The 17,571-nt window shown below is 51.0% G+C and overlaps 5 protein-coding genes across 5 annotated transcripts; 3 read left to right on the forward strand and 2 right to left on the reverse strand.

Moving 5' to 3' along the window:
- Window positions 1-415: 415 nt before the first annotated feature.
- EAH_00030770 (PHD-finger domain-containing protein, putative) lies at window positions 416-2,564 on the forward strand (the record flags this gene model as incomplete). The annotated part of the gene is made up of 4 exons (XM_013392464.1): window positions 416-1,396; window positions 1,605-1,825; window positions 2,002-2,130; window positions 2,408-2,564. The coding sequence occupies 4 exons, from the start codon at window positions 416-418 to the stop codon at window positions 2,562-2,564; spliced, it is 1,488 nt and encodes a 495-aa protein (XP_013247918.1).
- A 762-nt stretch (window positions 2,565-3,326) lies between these two features.
- EAH_00030780 (40S ribosomal protein S11, putative) lies at window positions 3,327-4,546 on the reverse strand (the record flags this gene model as incomplete). The annotated part of the gene is made up of 4 exons (XM_013392465.1): window positions 3,327-3,417; window positions 3,550-3,723; window positions 4,006-4,112; window positions 4,235-4,546. 4 exons carry the CDS (start codon window positions 4,544-4,546, stop codon window positions 3,327-3,329), a joined length of 684 nt encoding a protein of 227 aa, XP_013247919.1.
- A 3,181-nt stretch (window positions 4,547-7,727) lies between these two features.
- EAH_00030790 (40S ribosomal protein S2, putative) lies at window positions 7,728-9,537 on the forward strand (the record flags this gene model as incomplete). The annotated part of the gene is made up of 5 exons (XM_013392466.1): window positions 7,728-7,734; window positions 8,195-8,400; window positions 8,727-8,962; window positions 9,061-9,277; window positions 9,400-9,537. 5 exons carry the CDS (start codon window positions 7,728-7,730, stop codon window positions 9,535-9,537), a joined length of 804 nt encoding a protein of 267 aa, XP_013247920.1.
- A 676-nt stretch (window positions 9,538-10,213) lies between these two features.
- EAH_00030800 (hypothetical protein, conserved) lies at window positions 10,214-11,446 on the forward strand (the record flags this gene model as incomplete). The annotated part of the gene is made up of 8 exons (XM_013392467.1): window positions 10,214-10,331; window positions 10,388-10,495; window positions 10,554-10,669; window positions 10,837-10,877; window positions 10,942-10,996; window positions 11,062-11,138; window positions 11,195-11,378; window positions 11,435-11,446. The coding sequence occupies 8 exons, from the start codon at window positions 10,214-10,216 to the stop codon at window positions 11,444-11,446; spliced, it is 711 nt and encodes a 236-aa protein (XP_013247921.1).
- A 439-nt stretch (window positions 11,447-11,885) lies between these two features.
- EAH_00030810 (WD domain, G-beta repeat-containing protein, putative) lies at window positions 11,886-16,050 on the reverse strand (the record flags this gene model as incomplete). The annotated part of the gene is made up of 8 exons (XM_013392468.1): window positions 11,886-11,962; window positions 12,057-13,790; window positions 14,066-14,148; window positions 14,231-14,297; window positions 14,455-14,713; window positions 14,941-15,169; window positions 15,263-15,403; window positions 16,034-16,050. The coding sequence occupies 8 exons, from the start codon at window positions 16,048-16,050 to the stop codon at window positions 11,886-11,888; spliced, it is 2,607 nt and encodes an 868-aa protein (XP_013247922.1).
- Between the last annotated feature and the right edge of the window lie 1,521 nt (window positions 16,051-17,571).

Raw genomic sequence — 17,571 nt, forward strand, 5'->3', positions numbered from 1 at the left:
GGGGGTCCTGTCACTGCCATCCTTGGACATTTCACTGTTGTGTGCCTACCACTCGCTCAAGCGAACCCAAGTGAGCAAGGAATTTGGTGCTGGGGGGCTTATCAACTTAACGAGACAGCATAGCTGCGTGCGTAGTCGACACCCAGCGCTTCCAAGCGGCATCTTGTGTCATGACATGCTGAGTACAGCAGGCATCTGTAGATGCCATGATTTGCTCTTTTCTTTTCACGGCGAGACCAGCGTCTGCACTGTTTAAATTTGTTTGCGCCGATTCTGTTTTCTCACTGCCCACTGCAACTTCTCGAAGCTCTTCCCACTGGAGGCTTGGCCACAATCGGGTTTTCGTCGGAGTGGCACACGTGGACGAGCCCTCCTTTGATTGACCCTCTGAGTTGCTTTGCCGGTAGCTGTAGGAATGGAGGAGGAACGGTGCGACTTTGGCGTCATCCGTGCGACTGTCACGGAGACTCTGGCAGCGGCTGCAGCGCAGGCTGCTAGCCAGCACCCAACAGATCGTGCTGACCCTGTTGTTAGTCCGGGTTCAGAGAAACCTCAAGATCAACAGGAACAGCAATATGATAAATCGCCTCACGAAAAGATGCATCAAGGAAACGGTGTGGACACTGGGGAAGATGTTTACCCTCCCGCAGCGTTGCACCCACAGCAGGCATTGCTTTCCGTAGCTGAAGACCCAGGAACCAGTGAAGATAACGGAGCTCCGGGCGTAAGTGTAGCGGGAGGCCTTACGTCAGGGAGTGAGGCGACAGTAGTCATGTCCGGAGAGGCGCCGGCAATGGAGGTTGAAGGGGAGGCTGGAAATGATGCCAACCCTCTCGAACCTTCCGAAGTGGGATCCGCTCAAAATGGTGTTGTGGAAACGATGACCGAGACGGCAGCTGCAGAGTCAGACGGCCTTCCAGTGGAACCAGGCGAGCCCGTTGCGGTGGTGGACGAGGTCGGAGAAGCAGCGGAGGCGGAGAGCGACGGCAAGGAAAGCAATGACAGCGTCTGCAATGAGTGTGGAGGTGGAGGCGAAGTTGTGTGTTGCGATGGTTGTGTTAAGTCTTACCACGCTGACTGCTTGCCTGCAGTGGCCAGGCCTCGCCTGCGGGCCAATGCTGACGATTGGTTTTGCCCAGATTGTGCTGCGGCGGCTGCAGTGCCGCCGCCGACGGCGGCGGCTGCCCCGTCTACTGTTACCGTTAAGCTGCCGCAGGCTTCATCCGACATTCGCAGCTCGAAACAGACCATCTCCTCAGCCCCTCCTCCAGCGTGTCCTCCTCCCACTCCGGCCACGCCTTGGGCCTCGGTTCCGTCTTGCGTCCCTTCCAGGCGAAGAAAAACTAAAGCCACAGAGGACTATGAGACCCGTATAAACGTGGGGCCCAATCATCAGGTCAGTTGGCTTAACGTTTTCTTGATGCAGTGTGGTGCTGCGCCGGCCGTGAAGCTATCTAGAATGTATTGGCGCAAGAATGATCGTTCATTAAGGTTCCGCATTGGCGCCTTTCTTTTGAACTAGTCCTCTCTTGTTTAGCCATGACGCAGCAAAAAGCAAGAGCAAACAACTGCAGCGGAGTAGAGGCGTGACGGTGCTGCCTCAGGTACCCCATCTTCCCGATTTTTTCTTGGCGCGTGGGGACAGTGACTGTCTTTCAACTCTTGCCGAGCAGTCGCTAGCCGACGGCGCGCAGAGCCAGGCATTGGGACCCTTGCTTGTCTATTCCCCTTACCTTATGGAGCGTTCAAAGCAACAATGCTTGGCCGAAAGAGCCAGGAAGTCTTGTATTACTTCACAGAAGGACCTGGCTGAGTTTCTTATCAAGTGAGTTCGAGAAGTCTTCTTTTGGCCCTTTTGTGGCGGCTAATACTCTAGAAGACTCAGTTCCACAGCGTTTAGCACTGCTTGCACTGTTGGCTTATACGATTGCTTGCAGGGTTGCCTCCTTTTAAGCAGTGGAAGTGCATTCAAGTGTTGTGCGGTTTGCTGCGCCGTTGCAGGTGTTCAAAGAGGTGGAAGGTTCGCCCGGGATGGCAACCTTTCTCTCCCGAGTTCGCTTACAAGCTGCTACACCGTGCTAACTACGACCCAGAAAGGGCTTTGCGGATGATGGATGATTCCGCATTTTGGTGAGGCAATGTGTTTGCCTTTGCGGCAGAGCAACCTACATGCCGTCGCTGTTTGTGTCTTACTTATTTCGGCGGGTTCTGCTATGGGAACTAAGCGTCAACCACTTTCTAGTGATTACGCAGGGAGAGCAATGTTGAGCCCTGTCTTGTACAGTCTTTACAACTCGAAGTGCATATCTACAAATTTGTTTCAGTGATGATGTGCGTCGGCTGGCGGGGGAAGTTGTAGTGCGGTTGGACTTCACTTGCACTGGTTATGAGCTGTGGCTGCTTGCAGCTTCCAAAGCGTGTGCGACCCACCGTTACGGAAATACGAGAACAAGTGGAAGCGCAGAGACAAGCGTGGGACGTTTCCAAGCTCGCCGTACCCTCCGCCAGTAGTGGTGCGTGGCTATCTCAACGAGAAGCAGAAGCAGTTGCGCATGGGCCGGTGAGGAAAGCGCAAGGAATATTCTCTCGTGTCACGGACAGCGAGCCACAAGCATATCAGGTTAGGGGTTCGCGGCCGAAGGCTTCGCCGTAGGGCCCCCACGGTAGTACTGGCACGTTGGGGACTACCGCGTATATCGACATGCATAACGGGTTATTCAGTCCTTAGCCGCTCTTGGGGGTATGCTCTCTTCAAGACCCCCGAAAGGGATGTGCCCCATACGGGTTAGGCTCGGGGGTGCCGAGTGGACGGCGCGCAGCGTGGAAGTGAAACTTCATGTGGCCGTCAGTCGCTTGATGTAGCATCAAGCGACCGCCCCCCTTCAGCCTTGGCGCGTGCCCAAACACCTTCAGTTCCGGCTTGCACGGCCACAACCGTAGCCTCCAGTCTTCATGCGGGCAATTGCTCGCCCACTTGAACAGAAATGCCGAACTGAGCGGGCTTCCATGAAGTACTTTTCCTAGCGTCTGGTGCTGGCAGTACAACCTGGGTGGAGTAAACGCTATGTAGCTCAGCGGGTTGCGTTCCAGAGTATGCCTGGCATGCTATATTTCTAACATGAGTACTGCGGTTTGCTAGTGGCACAGCTTGCCCATCCGCGATCACATCACTATGCTTTAGAAAAACGTTAACATGGCTGGCAACAAGAACATTACATCAAGGGTTCCCGATGGAAATGCCTCATTCCCAAAGACCCATGTGGGTTTCACCTAATCTAGGGCCGGCTTCGGCAGCTGACCGAACAGCGACCTGTGCGATGCCGCCCTTAGAAAAGACGGAATTGTTTGCGCACATTGCCGAACACTTGGTTGCTTTCGACTTTAAGCACGTTGAAGCGAATTGTCTTCGAGAGGGGCCTGCGCCACCACAGGAACGCCATACTGCAGCAAGAGTACTGAAAGCAAGTGCGCCACCACTGTCGCGCTACTTGTGCAGCACTGCAGTGCAAGTCCCACAAAAAATCCCTTGCAACACTGATAACAACTCACCTGCACTGCCCAGCGGTGACGATATCGCCCTCTTTGACTTGTTCGAAGCATGGCGACAGATGGCAAGTCACGTTCTTATGCCGCTTCTCAACACGAGAGTACTTTCTCACAAAGTGCAAATATGTGCGTCGAATAACGACGCAGCGTTTCATCTTGGCAGAAATCACCATCCCCCTGAAGTCGCAAGAACATGGTGTGCAAGAATGTCCGTTCGCACTGCTACTGTAGAGAAAGTTGGCCCTCCCGCAGTAAAGAACACAAAGACCAGCCAACATCTGCTGCAAGTTCATTTACTGACCGCCGTATGGCTGAACAGCGCACTTCCCCGATGCAAATCCCATAAGTTACCACATTAAGGAGAAACTCTGCAGCTTGCAGCCGCCGACACAGGTGTAATTAAAAGCACTTCTATTTACGTGTGCGCACAAGTTCAAAACCTCCGCAAGCTGTGCTTACTTGATGATGCGGCCACGAATGGACACGTTGCCGGTGAAGGGACATTTCTTGTCGACGTAAGTGCCTTCCTTTGCCAAGCGAGGCGTGGCAAAACCCAGTCCTACCTCCTAAAACTCAGAAGCAGGAACGCATCAAACGCCACATCTACCACACAGCTACGAACATCGACGGCGGACATCAGCTGCAGCAGCACGCGAAGCGGCTCGATGATCTTTATTTAGAGGCATACCCGCCAGTATCTCGCCTTTCCCCTCCTCTTTGAAGACTGCGCAAGGGCCAACTGAGAGGCCCCATGCTGCCGCTGGAAGGCCTTCTCTGTCTGCAGTGACAAACCAGCACAAGGCACATCCTCTCTGCTTCTCACGCTGTCTTCAGGCGTTCCTGGCTGCGCTATCAGCTTGGTGCCCTTAGCTACGCAGGTAGAGGACAAGCTGGTGCCTTCTAACCCCCCGCAAGCGAGCAATGCAAATACAGAGCTATGTGGGGAGGAACCCCCTAGAACCAACAAATGTTCGACGTCGCTGTCGCGATATACCTCCATCATTGCAAAACATAAAAACGCCTGGACTCAAAATTTCTCAAGCATAAGGAGGGTGCACAATCTGGAAAGCTGCTGCTAGTTTCAATCCTACGTCCTTCCGCTCCGGTCGAACGGTCTGATGTTCTACCGCGCAACCGTTGGAAACGTTCTAATACCCGCTCATCACGGCTTTGAAGAGCATATTCAAGTGGATTCTTAACGGGAAAAGCGGGGATATATATGTCACAATGCGGGGGCTTCCCCCCGAGTCACGAAGCAAGGCTCTCCCTTGGACGCACCTGCACATCCTGCTGAGTTGCCGACATCGTGTACTGCCAGAATTCGGTCAGTTCCTTGTTGCTGGGCCCAGCTTTAAAGACTGCAAGACGAAAACAAAGCCAACTTCAGCAGTCCCACCATCCCGATCTTCACTGACGATTGTGACAGCCCCCACAGCCCGGGGTGCGCTGTCCAGCCCCAGCCTACAGGAAACCTATTCTGCAGTAAAGAGGAACGTTAGGATCAGTCAGAGCCAGGGAAGTGCGTTTTCTCTATAATTTGTTAAGGAAGTAGGGATGAATCTCTGAAAGTCCATTCCCACACACTAAAGCAGCTGAGAGGTTACTGGCCCCATCTCCGAGGGCAACTCTGCATGCACAGTTCTTAGTAGGAATTGCGGATTTAAGGATTTCACAAAGCTTTAGCTGCCCCACTTAGTGTTTGCTGTTTTTAAGGCAGGTAAGGGGCCTCCGTCTCTTAAGGATAGGCTGCATCTGCGCGCCGTTACACGATGTTCCAAATAAATAACCATGCCAGGAGGATGCAAGCAGGCCGGTGAGGAGAGTGCACATCCCTCCATTCCAGTGGGTATATTTGGCGTTTGAATCCATGTACCCGTTAAACAACTGTCTACTTCGTTACTGGATACGTCGGGCGAGCCCTTGGGACTGCTGGGGTAACGATAGTCCAGGACCTTAAAGGAGGACCCAAGTGACACGCAGGAGCAGGTTCTCCCCTGTCTTCATGTGTCCTAAACACGGCGGCAGTATGGTATGGGGCTGGTGGGGTGAGGATACGGGCTGCCCTAAGTTGCAGCATTCCGTACTGTAGCTACTGTTGCAAGGAACCCTATATACATACATACCTCACACGCGTTTCGATGCACTCACCAATATTACAGACAGCTGTGGGTTACCTACTGGGACATTCAGTACCCAACTTACACATTAGCAGAGGTACACTAACCAACCTCACAGAGAGAACGCTACAGCTGGCAAGCCGGGTTGTTATGCTGATCAGGGTGTGTCAGAACCATGCACATTTGTCAACATCTGCGTTTACTCTGGATAGTGAGTAAGAGAGTTTTGACGGTTCTCTGCGGGGTTCAGCTTGGGCCGGCAAGAGTAGTTGTTAAGCTTAAATCTGCTGTTATTGAGTGCAGCAACTCAGGACGTCAAAAAATTCAACCCACAGCCACCATATACAACTGGTAAATGCCTGTTTGGTTCTACCTTGCGATGATGAACACAATCGTCGACATACCACCTCAACTCCCCAGAACCAGCTATCTTCATCTGTCAGAGGATGAGCAATGCTCAGGAAAGCTGGATAGAGGGGGAGGTCACTTGTTCTTTGAGAGCCATTATCATAGGCGCTTCAACTCCGTTGTAGCTCATAGCCATCCTAAACTAATGTTAATGGCCTGTTTGAAGATGTTTTTTATACCCAAAGTGTAGGCTGGCTCGAACGCCAAAGGGAGTCACCAACGAGATCGATGAGTTAGCAGGTTTCTGGTAATCCATTCAGCAAATCCAGTTCTCGGGAGCCCCGCGTTTCAGTTCCGTATTCACCGTAGGCAACTGAAAGTGTGGGAGACCAGCATACCATAATTCCGTGCCACACAAAATCTGCATATACAGTTGCCGTCGAAGGACAAAGAGGGTTATCCTACATTCGAATCTAGCTACGCTTTGGCTAAAATTAGATTCCAGAGCTTATCTGTGCCATCCTTTCTACACACGGATAGCTAAGGGGTGGAACCACAGGCGGCAGCATGCCCTCTATTTTTGGTTCATTCGGAAGTACCCGCAGTAAAACAGGATTTTCAAACACACCATCGTTGTTGAGAAAGTTCCAGCTGACCAGCGGCCCATGCCACTTATGCGCATGATTGAGGCGGATGCGTTCGCCAGCAAGGCTCTGCAGCGACAGTGCTTCGGTACATTGCTTTTTTTCTGTTTATTCCTGCTGTTCCGTTACCCCGCAACTACTGGTGTAAGGCAGCCAAATCTGACAGAATGCTCAGCAGTTTCCCATGATTGCAGTACATTCGCACTGCATGTGACGGCTCGGCACTTTACTGGCCCTCGCGAGCCAGATGCACGTATGCCTACCAACCTCGGACCCCGCTACAGTTGTGTTCAGAATGCATGCAGCCTAGAGCAAAGGTGATCTGCTTCTCTGCAGCTGTTAGCTTAAGTCAATTAACTCTGTTGCAGCTCACGAGGGTCCTGTGCAACGATCTGTGAGGAGCGGTTACAAAAGCAGCTACTTACTACACGGCCCCAGGTGCAAGCGGACCCCAATACCCCTATTGATAGATGCATTATCACTGTAGTCAACTACAAGGCACTATCTGTTCCTCCGAAGCTACCCTGAACTCAGGCGAGAGTAGGTACGCTAGCTCCAGAAGGGACTTGCAATAACAGTGCTACGACATCCCGTCCAACAGCACTCAGTGGCACACAGAAGAACTGAATTTACATCCGTTGTCCTTTAGCGGCAATAAATAGACTACCAATACGAAATCAGGAAATAGCACGTAATGCCCTCGTCTACGTATTCGTGGTTTGAACGATTGCGAATCTCTTTGCGAGATTACATGCTTCAGTGCCAGTAGCCGACACGTCTTGAAAGCAGTCAAGACTGCCAAGCCAGAAACACCCGTAATCGTTTAGCAGATAGAAGCCAGTGGCAAAAACTACAACTGTGATTTCCACTTTCAGTCGTAAAAGGCGTGGTTTTGCGCGCTAGTTCGAAGGGACGAGAACACTGAGAACGGAGGCTGTTGGGGGCCGCTGCCGTTGGCCGCCCCACTCCACCGCGGCTTCCAGATGGCAAACGGCTGCTGCAGTGCTAAGCCATAAGTTTGCTGGTCGTTTTTTGGGGATCTCCTTCGAAAGCGTTGTGCAATCCTCCGAAAATGGCAGGTTGGTCGGCAGCTACGGCAGCAGCCTATAATTGTTGCCAGACGCACAAGCTCTACTCTGAAGTGCTGTGGGGATGCCTGAGCTTTTCGATGATGTGGCTCGTTGCTGCGCATTTCGCTCGCGAGGACTAGGACTTGCTGGGCAATTATGTTTATTCATTGCGTGAATGAGCGCTTGGAAGACTTATTGCGGTGTGCGGTTAAGAGTCGAACCGTGCCGCTTCTTCCGATGGGCGATACGCGAACGGTGCTGTGTCGGGTCTTGCAGGTGCCTTTGGCGCTTTTACAGGGCGTGTGATTCTCCAAAGTATATGTCGTGTATTCAGGATTACACTCAGATTTCCCCCCCTCGCATCTGTATGCTAATGCTCATACATCGGGCGAGGGGGGCGAACCCCGTGTGGGGTGTTTACCAACATGCATATTGCTTACGTGCTCATTTTTGGCAATTTTTGATTCAGAGCGGGGCGGTTTCGGGCGTGGCTTTGGGCGCGGTGGTCCGAGGGGACGCGGCAGGGGACGCGGCCGTGGTCGAGGCCGTGGTTCAGCCGAAGATGACCTGAAGGACTGGGTGCCTATTACTAAGCTGGGTCGTCTCGTGCGTGCGGGAAAAATCACCTCCATTGAGGAAGTGTACCTTCATTCCCTTCCTGTTAAGGAATTCCAGGTATATGCACTTCCCTTGCCGTATCTTCAGATGTTCTCCCCACCCAGTGTAGTTTGGATAACTACCGTGTTTCCTTCGGCCGGTATTCACGCGCGCTTATGATGACAAACGTATTCCCCTTCCGGAAAACTGACGGAATAATTCTGTCCAATTGCTATCTGATGCGCGCTTGTGTGCGAAGCCCACTGTGGCGGGTTGTACATATTTTTTGTTAGCTGATGCCTTCAGTGCAAGACTGTTGGCATCAGCATGGATGTGATAAACAAGTGTGTGAAGCTCGGATGTAGAATGCGCATTCATGTATTCATGGAGTGTCGGATGTTCAGATCATCGATCACTTCTTCCTTCCTGAGGTCACTTCCCGCCCACTCAAGGATGAAGTGATGAAGATCATGCCTGTTCAGAAGCAGACGCGCGCTGGACAGAGGACTCGCTTCAAAGCATTTGTCGCAATTGGTGACAGTAACGGGCACTGTGGTTTGGGAGTAAAGTGTGCTAAGGAAGTGGCTAGCGCGATCCGCGGTGCTATAATCGCCGCTAAACTGAGCCTTATTCCAGTCAGGTACGCAGTTCTGTTCTGATCTAGACCAGTTCGGCATGCTAGAGACAATCTATGTACAAGGCTGACATATATATTCGTGCGGTCTTGTTGTTGCACAGGCGTGGCTACTGGGGCAACAAGATTGGGGACCCCCATACGGTTCCCATGAAGGTTTCAGGGAAATGCGGCTCCGTGCGCGTTCGCCTCATTCCCGCTCCTCGTGGTACGCACATTGTAGGCGCTCCCACGACCAAGAAGATCCTAGCATTTGCGGGTATTAAGGACTGCTTCTCAAATTCCAATGGTTCAACTAAAACCAGGGGCAACTTCATGAAGGTAGGCGAGATAAATGCAGTTAACAGCCCATACGGTCGTTTGTTGGAATTATTCCCTCTTAGACATAGTGGGTTCGTTCGTGGGTATGAGTAGGGGTTGATTTTCTGTTCTCTTTGCTGCAGGCGCTTTTCGACGCTCTGAAACAAACCTACGGGTACTTGACCCCCGATCTCTGGAAGCCCAGACTGTATACAAAGTCGCCATTCCAAGAATGGTCGGACTTCCTGTCTGGCACCAAGGATGCTCTTGTAGCCGCTTGAGACCAGACGGTTTGGCGGCGGCTGGGGCAATGAAGGGTCGCCCAGTCACCAATATCCGTTTCTTGCGGAAGCTTATTAGTTTCGAACCAATCTGAATTGTGAATTTCGTGGGGCGGCCCACAGCCTTGCTCATTCGTCGCGCAGCGCCCTTACGGGGATGCGGATTATCTCAGAGTTACTAATGGTACTAGCTTTCCAGACCTTGTGAGAACTTACGGTCTTCCGGAAAGGAATGGTGACGCAATTAGCTTTATTCAGCTTGTCAAGCGTGGCTAGTGCTAGCCAGACCACAGCTAGGGAGCAGGGGTAGCCATTTGGCGTTTAGGTGTCTTCGAGGACTCCACGCGCCGTGCTGATTTTCCAGTAGCGTGGAATAGAGCACTTAGCGGAAGTGGCGGTGTTCGTTATGTAGAAATTTATCAAATAACCGTAATGGTAGCCCTTCGATTGTAACAGTTTGCTTGGGACGCTCCTGGCTTTCCGCAAGTTTGTTGGAAGTGAACGGCGAACTGGAGGAAGCACAGGCTTCTGTACATACACCAGAACATAGTGCAAGCCGTTGGCACGGTAGCCACTCAAGTGTATTTTTCTCCTACGGAATGTTCCAGAGGCCTCATTTGTGCCTCATTAAATATCAGACTTAGTTCTTGTTCGTTGCTTTACGCACCCTCCGAAGATGGTGAAGGCAGCAAGCGTGTTACTTCTCCCCCTCGTGGCCGGCCACGTTTCGGCCGTGTCAATGGAGCATGAACACACTGCGAAACGGCTTCATCACCATTCGTCTCGCCTGGGAAGTGAGCCCTGCTTATGCTGAAAAAAAACGGTTGCGGTATTGACAAGAGACGTGCAGGATATGTTGGTACATTTCTGGAGCTTCTCAATCCAGTCCCTCAACTTTCAAAAGACCCTGAGAGGCTGCTGACGGAAGAGCAACGTTCGTTTCTCGAGAGTACAGCAGGTAAAGCTTTTACCGCGTCTTAACCATTCCTCCCTACCTACCATGGATTATGTTGCAGATCCCCGCAACACGTACCTGGTGTGGCAGGGAGCCATGAAAGTCGCAAAGGAAGCTGGAACTCACGCAGAATACGTCAATCCTGAAGTGTTATTGCCACGGGCACTGCACCAGATTGTAAGCGAAATTATCTATGCAAACAACGATTCAACTTTGACTGTTTTCTCTAGGAATCAGCCACCCGGGCAGGCAAGTAAAGAAACTTCGTAAAGTTAAGAGCTAAAAACAGCTTGTCGGCACCAGAACAGTCCGGCGACTTTCAACGAGCTCGCGACCTCCGCCAGGAGGCTGCAGTGGATATGTCGCTGGCAATGAAAACTATGGGGTAAGCTGCTCAAAAGTGGGTCTTCTGCACTCCTTTCGAGATGTAATAATATTCCGCATCACAGGAACCTGCTTGGCATTGAGAATCAAGATAAATTCTGGAAGAAATGCATTTCTAATGTAAGAGTGACGCTATCGTACTATCGTGCACTGAGGACAGCCGTTTACTTGCGCACGCATCACAGGGAAAAACGATGTGGAATGGGCGCGAGGATAGCGTGAGCAAGCGCAGTTTGTCCCTGCTTGAAACCGTCGAATCGCTGTAAGTCTTTCTTAGTCTACATAAAGCACCCACATGCCTAATAAAGTGGAAATCAGATTCCATGGTGCCGGAGCTCGTCTCCTTCAAACTCGTAGCCAGCGCGAACAGGTCAAAAGGAAAATAGACAAGATTGCTGCTGTCCATACTAAAATTGACGAGCTCCGCGGACATGCGCCTGATACCGAGGAATTCCGCACAGCTCTCGGGAATGTATCGCAACTGCTTCAAGAGGCCGAGCAGGTGCGTAATGCTTCTGGCTGGCCCTTTCCACATCCGCTAATATGGCACTATTTCAGGTAGCGGCATAAACGCTATCTTCGGCAACAGCTATGGCAGTGCGAAGTGGCATCTTTCCCAAAACTCGATGTACACCCCTACCTAATATTTTTTTTTCAAAGCACACGCAATCGAATCTGCCACCGTGCTCAGTAACAGGGACACGTGAACTGACAGAAACGGTAGTCAAAAATTTGATTGTGCAGCCGTGCCCATCTTCAATCAGGACAGTAACGATCACTATTGTCTCCAAGGAGAAAATAAAGCCACGGTGTTATGGAACACAATGTTGGGAACAGCCGCAGATGCATCCTTCGAATGAACTGAAAAAGCCAGAGATAATCTCAGGTCATCGTCTGTGAAATTTCTCCAAGTCCCTGAGACAAAGACCCGCCAGAGACAAATGCCTACTAACTATCGGATTGATGCGCAGCCTCGTGCCCCTTTACATCCCTGCCGAAACGATTTGAATCACAAAGCTTCCAACGGCGTAACATTCACCACGCGGGCTTCTTCAACGTCCTCTACGTCTTCGCTCGTGTAACCGCCTGAGACAGTTTAATGACACAAACTACACAGTAGCACTACAAACCAATTAGGAAAAACGCATTGCGGAGATAGTTGCATTTCTAATTGACTCACACATGGCGTCATAGATTAGAACACTACCATCCAATGCGCCAGAATATGCTTCGTTCTTCTCTTCATTCCAGGTGACGCAAACGATATCATCCGTATGGCCTGGCGCAGTTATCTGCAGCTCTGCTCCTGACATAATGTCGAAGGTGCAAAGCACCCGGCCCCTCCCGTGGATAAGGTACTCGCCGTTTTTTGAAATAGCCGCTTGAACCCCCCATATTGAATCAGTTCTGTTGGTTGTCATTCTCTTCTCTATCTTTGCTGAAGTATGGGACATTCGGCTACGGCCAGGTTCTTGTGCTGACGTATGGACAGGGTTTTCACGAGGGATGCTCATAATCATATGAACAAAGCAGTGGTTGCCACTAACGGCATTCCACAATCTTATGAGCCCATCGCTTCCGGATGAAACAAGGTAAAGGCCATCTGGGCTTGGCACGAGACCCGTTACTGCTCCTTCGTGCGCGCTGACCTCGGACCGCACGCTGTGGCACTGGACTCTGCTCACTGTGCAGCCATCTCTCTGAAAAGGGAATTCTAAATCTGTCCGTCTGTCGTCAAGTCCACTGAGGAGTCCCAAGGTGTCTTCTCGGAATGTAGATGCACTTCTCTGCGGCCTTCCAAAGCCGCAAAGCAGTTGGCCTTGTGTAGAGGCAGCACTCACGGACTGGCCGTCGCTGCATGACACGCCACTCGCGCCAAATATGCCGTGTTTGTTCCTTTCAAAACACAAAAGATCGGGTAGATACGCCGGGTTGCCTACAGCGTGCCGCGCCTCCCTGGTATTCAGTGCACAATTTCCTCCTGAATAAGGCTGGCTCTCTGAGTCAGGGTTGCAAACCCCCTGACGGGTCTTCCATGCTTCTCCACGCCTATTACGCTGTTGTTTTTGTATGGGCGTTGCATCGGCGCGCTCCTGCAATATTGGGACTTGAGGAGAAAAACTGCGGCTTTCTGAATGCACATGGATTCGGGGTGCGGAATTGGACAGCCGAGATTTGGGTGACGGAATTGTGGAGGCCGAATGAAGCCATCTTTTTGAGTTCGTGTTACCTATGTTATCACTTGTTCGCAAAATGTGCTTCTGTAAACCAGCACGGGTATTAGGGGCTTCATCACACGCCATGTGTCCGACGCTACTCAAACCGGATACGGGCTCATCGCCACAGATGTCACTCTCCAGCGCTGCTGCCGGAATTCCGGTCCCCCGTACTTGCATGCCACATCCCATAACCTCTAAGGATTGCTGATATTGTGGAGTCAAGAAGTCCGGATGTTGGCCACTCAAAGGACCACGCAGTGGCGTGGTTTCGTTGGATGACTGGGTACACTGTTGCTGCCTTTGTTCATCTAGCCTTGTTCTCTTTACTTCACCACCCAAACTTATCGTCGCATCGGCCAAATATCGAGTACGTTTCTTTGGAAAGTTCGGAATCTGGAGACTGGGGGTTTTGTTGTGACGAGTCCCTGAAGTAACCATGGAGAAGGCTGAACCTACAGATGACGAATTCAGTATGGAAAAGAAAGGTTCTTGGGTGAAAGCTGCATCGGCAGCTGACTGCGACACGACGTCCAACGCAGCTACCCGATCTTTAACATCACTGTGACCAAATCGCATGAATGGCGGAGGTTTCGGAGTTTCATGAGGCAAGGATAGCGAAGAAGAACAGCTTCCACCCACAACATCGTAGGTATAGAGTAACTGGCGAAAAGCTGCTGACTGTGAGCATCGATTGCCTGCCGCAGAGGTTGCACATAACCAGTTCCACCCGAATAAACGAAATCGCCTGATAATATTGGTTGTCGCGCGGACCAGGCATCAACGCCACAAAAAATGCGTACACGCTCTCATTTAACGACACGCAACAAAAGCATCATGCGCTTCAACGGTAATCGTGGAGTCTGCAGCCTATTCCCAAACTGAGCTACTTAACAGCGGAGCAATGTCAGACGGCAGGATATCCTGGCGTTGCACGAGGAGCTATACGCGCCCTCCGGGAAATACAGCTTACGGAAGAAATCGAGATCTGGTTTGCCCTTGTCAAATATCACGACACAGGCATCACTTCGCCGAATATCCCACTTCCTAATAGACCTGCCGAGAGATCAACGCAAGCTCACAAACTAGTGACATACTCGAACGCCTACTAAACTAGTATACCGATGGTCCTACTAACTTGTCAAAAGAACCTGAAAACAGTTGGTATGGAGTAAGCATATCCCAGGAGACGGATAGCACCGCGCCTGCACGACAATCGCAAAAAGGCCATTTTGCCCTGCAGTCGCTTCCAGGAGCTCGCCTTATCGAAGGGCTGAAGATGGCAATCTAGCACACATATCGCCAATCAGTGGCCAAAAGCAAACGGTCCGGTGCGGAACTAAACAATATTGTGCCACCCACCTTTGTGTCCCAGCAGCGTCTGTTGGGCAATTCCGCACCTCATGTCAAATATACGAACACTCCCATCCTGACAGCCTGCGGCAAGTGCAAGATGTGCGGGGTGGTGGTCTGAAGAATGCTCCACAGGGCCCATTGACAAGCGTGCCCCGGAGATAAATGCGGTCTTTGACTGGAGTCCAACTCGGTCGAAAGCACAACAGAGAATGGGACTCTCGACAGCGATGTCACGAACGCATTCCCACGCCTGTGTATCCCATATCTGAATATTAAGCCAGGCACACAAAATCCAGTGCGTCTGGATACTATGCAAGAACGGGACCACTTTTAGGATAGGGGCTCATGCAGTGTAGCCTCGTGCAGCTTGTTGGTGGAATTGCTGGACAGTACAAAATTTGAACAACTCCACTCGACTTTCAGGAAATGAGATTCACAGCAAGAATGCACCAAAATACAATGAGTAGCAACATGTATTGTGTCTAAAAACACCTTCAGAAGCTTGTCCAATCCAGTAGAAACAAACAGTCCATTGTCTCCCGGCATGAACTCGACACTTGTGACCGATCTTGAATGGCCTGCTTGAGCCCTCTTTGAGCTTGAGAAGTCCTCACTTGATGTCGCAATGCTTCCTGCGTCATTCCGTATTGTCTGCCTCCTCACGATTCCTCGTACAACTGCCGGCTGGAAGCGCAAGGGAAGCAAGTTGCGTTTGGGAGGTCTGTAAGCAGGAAATGGACAAGTCCAACGCAACCCTTACTGACCCTTGTGAGCAGCTGCCCCCACCAGTATTTGCCACTTCCACTCCGCCCACCTATCAGGTCTTCTCTGCACGTAACCTATAGGGTAAGCCTTTGGCTCAGGCCCAAAGCCTCCATTCAAGTTCCAACAGGCGTCAGCTTCGAGGTCGTACAGGGCAATACTGCCATCCCTGCTGCTACTAAGCAAGTATCGTCTGCATCACACAGACAGGAGATAAACTCTTCCACGTAAAAATCGAAACGCTGCCTTGTGAGGGCCAATCGTCATGCGTGACTGTGTAGAGCTGTTTTTCAGGAGCACAGTGCATGCATCCGCGAGCATCGCTGCTTGCCGTGTGCAGTCCAAAGAGAGGCGGGTAACGGCCGCTGAGTGAACGCGGGAAAGAGCACGATGGCGGGTTAACGACAAAGACTGGATGGCTTCGGCCTACACACATCGCAACAGAACTGCAGACTGCTGGGCCTATGCGTCTCATGACGCCCCAGTATTTCAAAACTGCACTAGTGCCACATTGTGTATGTCCCAGCCCACTCAATCCTCTGCTCGTGAGTAGCGCACATCATCAACGAAAAACGCAGGTAAAGATGCTTGCCTCGCGAGACCGCTGCAGCTCCTTCAGTCCCTCAAGACGTCGGACGCCGAAATGTCGGTAATCCACAAATACGTTGCCGGTCAGGCTGGATTCCCGAATGCCACAAGGAGGACTTGGGAAGGCATTAACTGGAAGTTCTGATGATTCTAGGTCGAAACTTGTTCGTGCTGAAGCGCAAAGTGGCAACGGACTTGCACATCCAACAGGCATGCAGAACTGGAGGCTACGGACAACTGCGGCTTCCACATCCGAAATCAATCTGCATCCAATGTTGTGGACAGATCTCTTCTTCCTCCGACTCAAGTCTTGTCCAGGTGAACAGCTTCCAGTACTTTCATGCATCATCACTGCCGCTGACAAGGTGCGCTCATTGGGCCGAATCGCGTAATGCTGAGAAATTCGATAAAGGATATAACAGGGAATATTCCCGAGGCAATCTTCTCCCCAAATACAAGAAGGCAAGTGTAATTCGAAATCGTACGAATGAGAGCATGCCGAGTACTAGAGGATCGTTACTATTGTATGGGTGGTATTGATTGAACTGGTCAAAGGACCAGCATGCTATCTATTAAGCACAACAAGCCCACTATATGCACATTTGTAAGTGAAAAACACTTGGAACATTATACAAGACTATCTAACTGGATTTAGTCGCTTGTGATTTAGAACGGTGTACTTGAGCACAAAAAGCAAATGGATGGCCTACTCCGGGGCTTTACTCCGCCGGTCACTATCGGTCGATTACGAGACCCACTATTTACTTCCATCAAAGCACCGTGCAATATCATGTTGCATGTGGAAAAGCTCTTATTTTTGGTGATGTGCGCACTTTGGACCTGCTGGAAGCACAATGTGCCGCTCAGTGGCGGAGAAAAACAGAGATGCGCTGATATGACGGTACGACGCTAGCCTCACATTTCCCAATAATAGTAATAAGCGGGCGGAAACTTGTGAACAATAACTATACTACTCCCGGGACGTTTTTATTCGTGGTGTTCAAGGGTAGCCGTTACTCAGGGAGATCGGCACTGGGACACCGCCATTCGTGTAGGCTATTTTAACGTGTGACCTTTTTTTTTCCAGATGTCCATCTCCTTGGCTGGGTTGGCACTCACCAACTGTATTGGGAACTCTCTGCAGAGGCGTCTCCGACGTGTGTGGCAAAGCCAAACACGACATCACGAATGCCTCCTATATCAAGACCTGAGTGCAACGCATACAGTTCGTTTCTGTTCCCTTGTACCTCCTAACGACAATAGAATGCGCTTGGGCGGGGCGCTCTTTTCTTTTGGCGCGGCATATATTCTGATCCCATCTCCTTTTCGCGAAGGCTGAGACGACTGAAATCTTGCAACCGATGTGTGTAGGGCGGAAATTACAAAGCAACAGGCCTCTGCTCAATCATTGATCCATTTGTGCGTGAAACTTCTCTATAGGCATCCGATTTCCGGAATGCAAAATAAAGAAATGCCATTCCACGTCGGAAGGTGAGGCTCTGAACTTCTAGTCCACTAACCACGAGCTCACTCCGCTAACTCATCACTTCTAATGTCCTTTAATGCCTGCTGAACGAACCTAGAGTGCGTTGCAATCCGCCCTTCCCTGTGTGCATTCATATGCCAACCCACTACCCCAGGTACACCATACATAGTTTTTATGAACCCTATTGTCGAGAGGCCACTGCAAGTACGTCTTTGCAGTAAACGTACGTGTACTCTACTGCTGCGCAGGGATTCAGTGTAATTATTTTATGTCATGCCCGTGGAAAG

This window comes from Eimeria acervulina, genomic scaffold (genome assembly GCF_000499425.1).
Source record: "Eimeria acervulina Houghton genomic scaffold, Eah_scaff286, whole genome shotgun sequence".
Classification (NCBI taxonomy): Eukaryota; Apicomplexa; class Conoidasida; order Eucoccidiorida; family Eimeriidae; genus Eimeria; species Eimeria acervulina.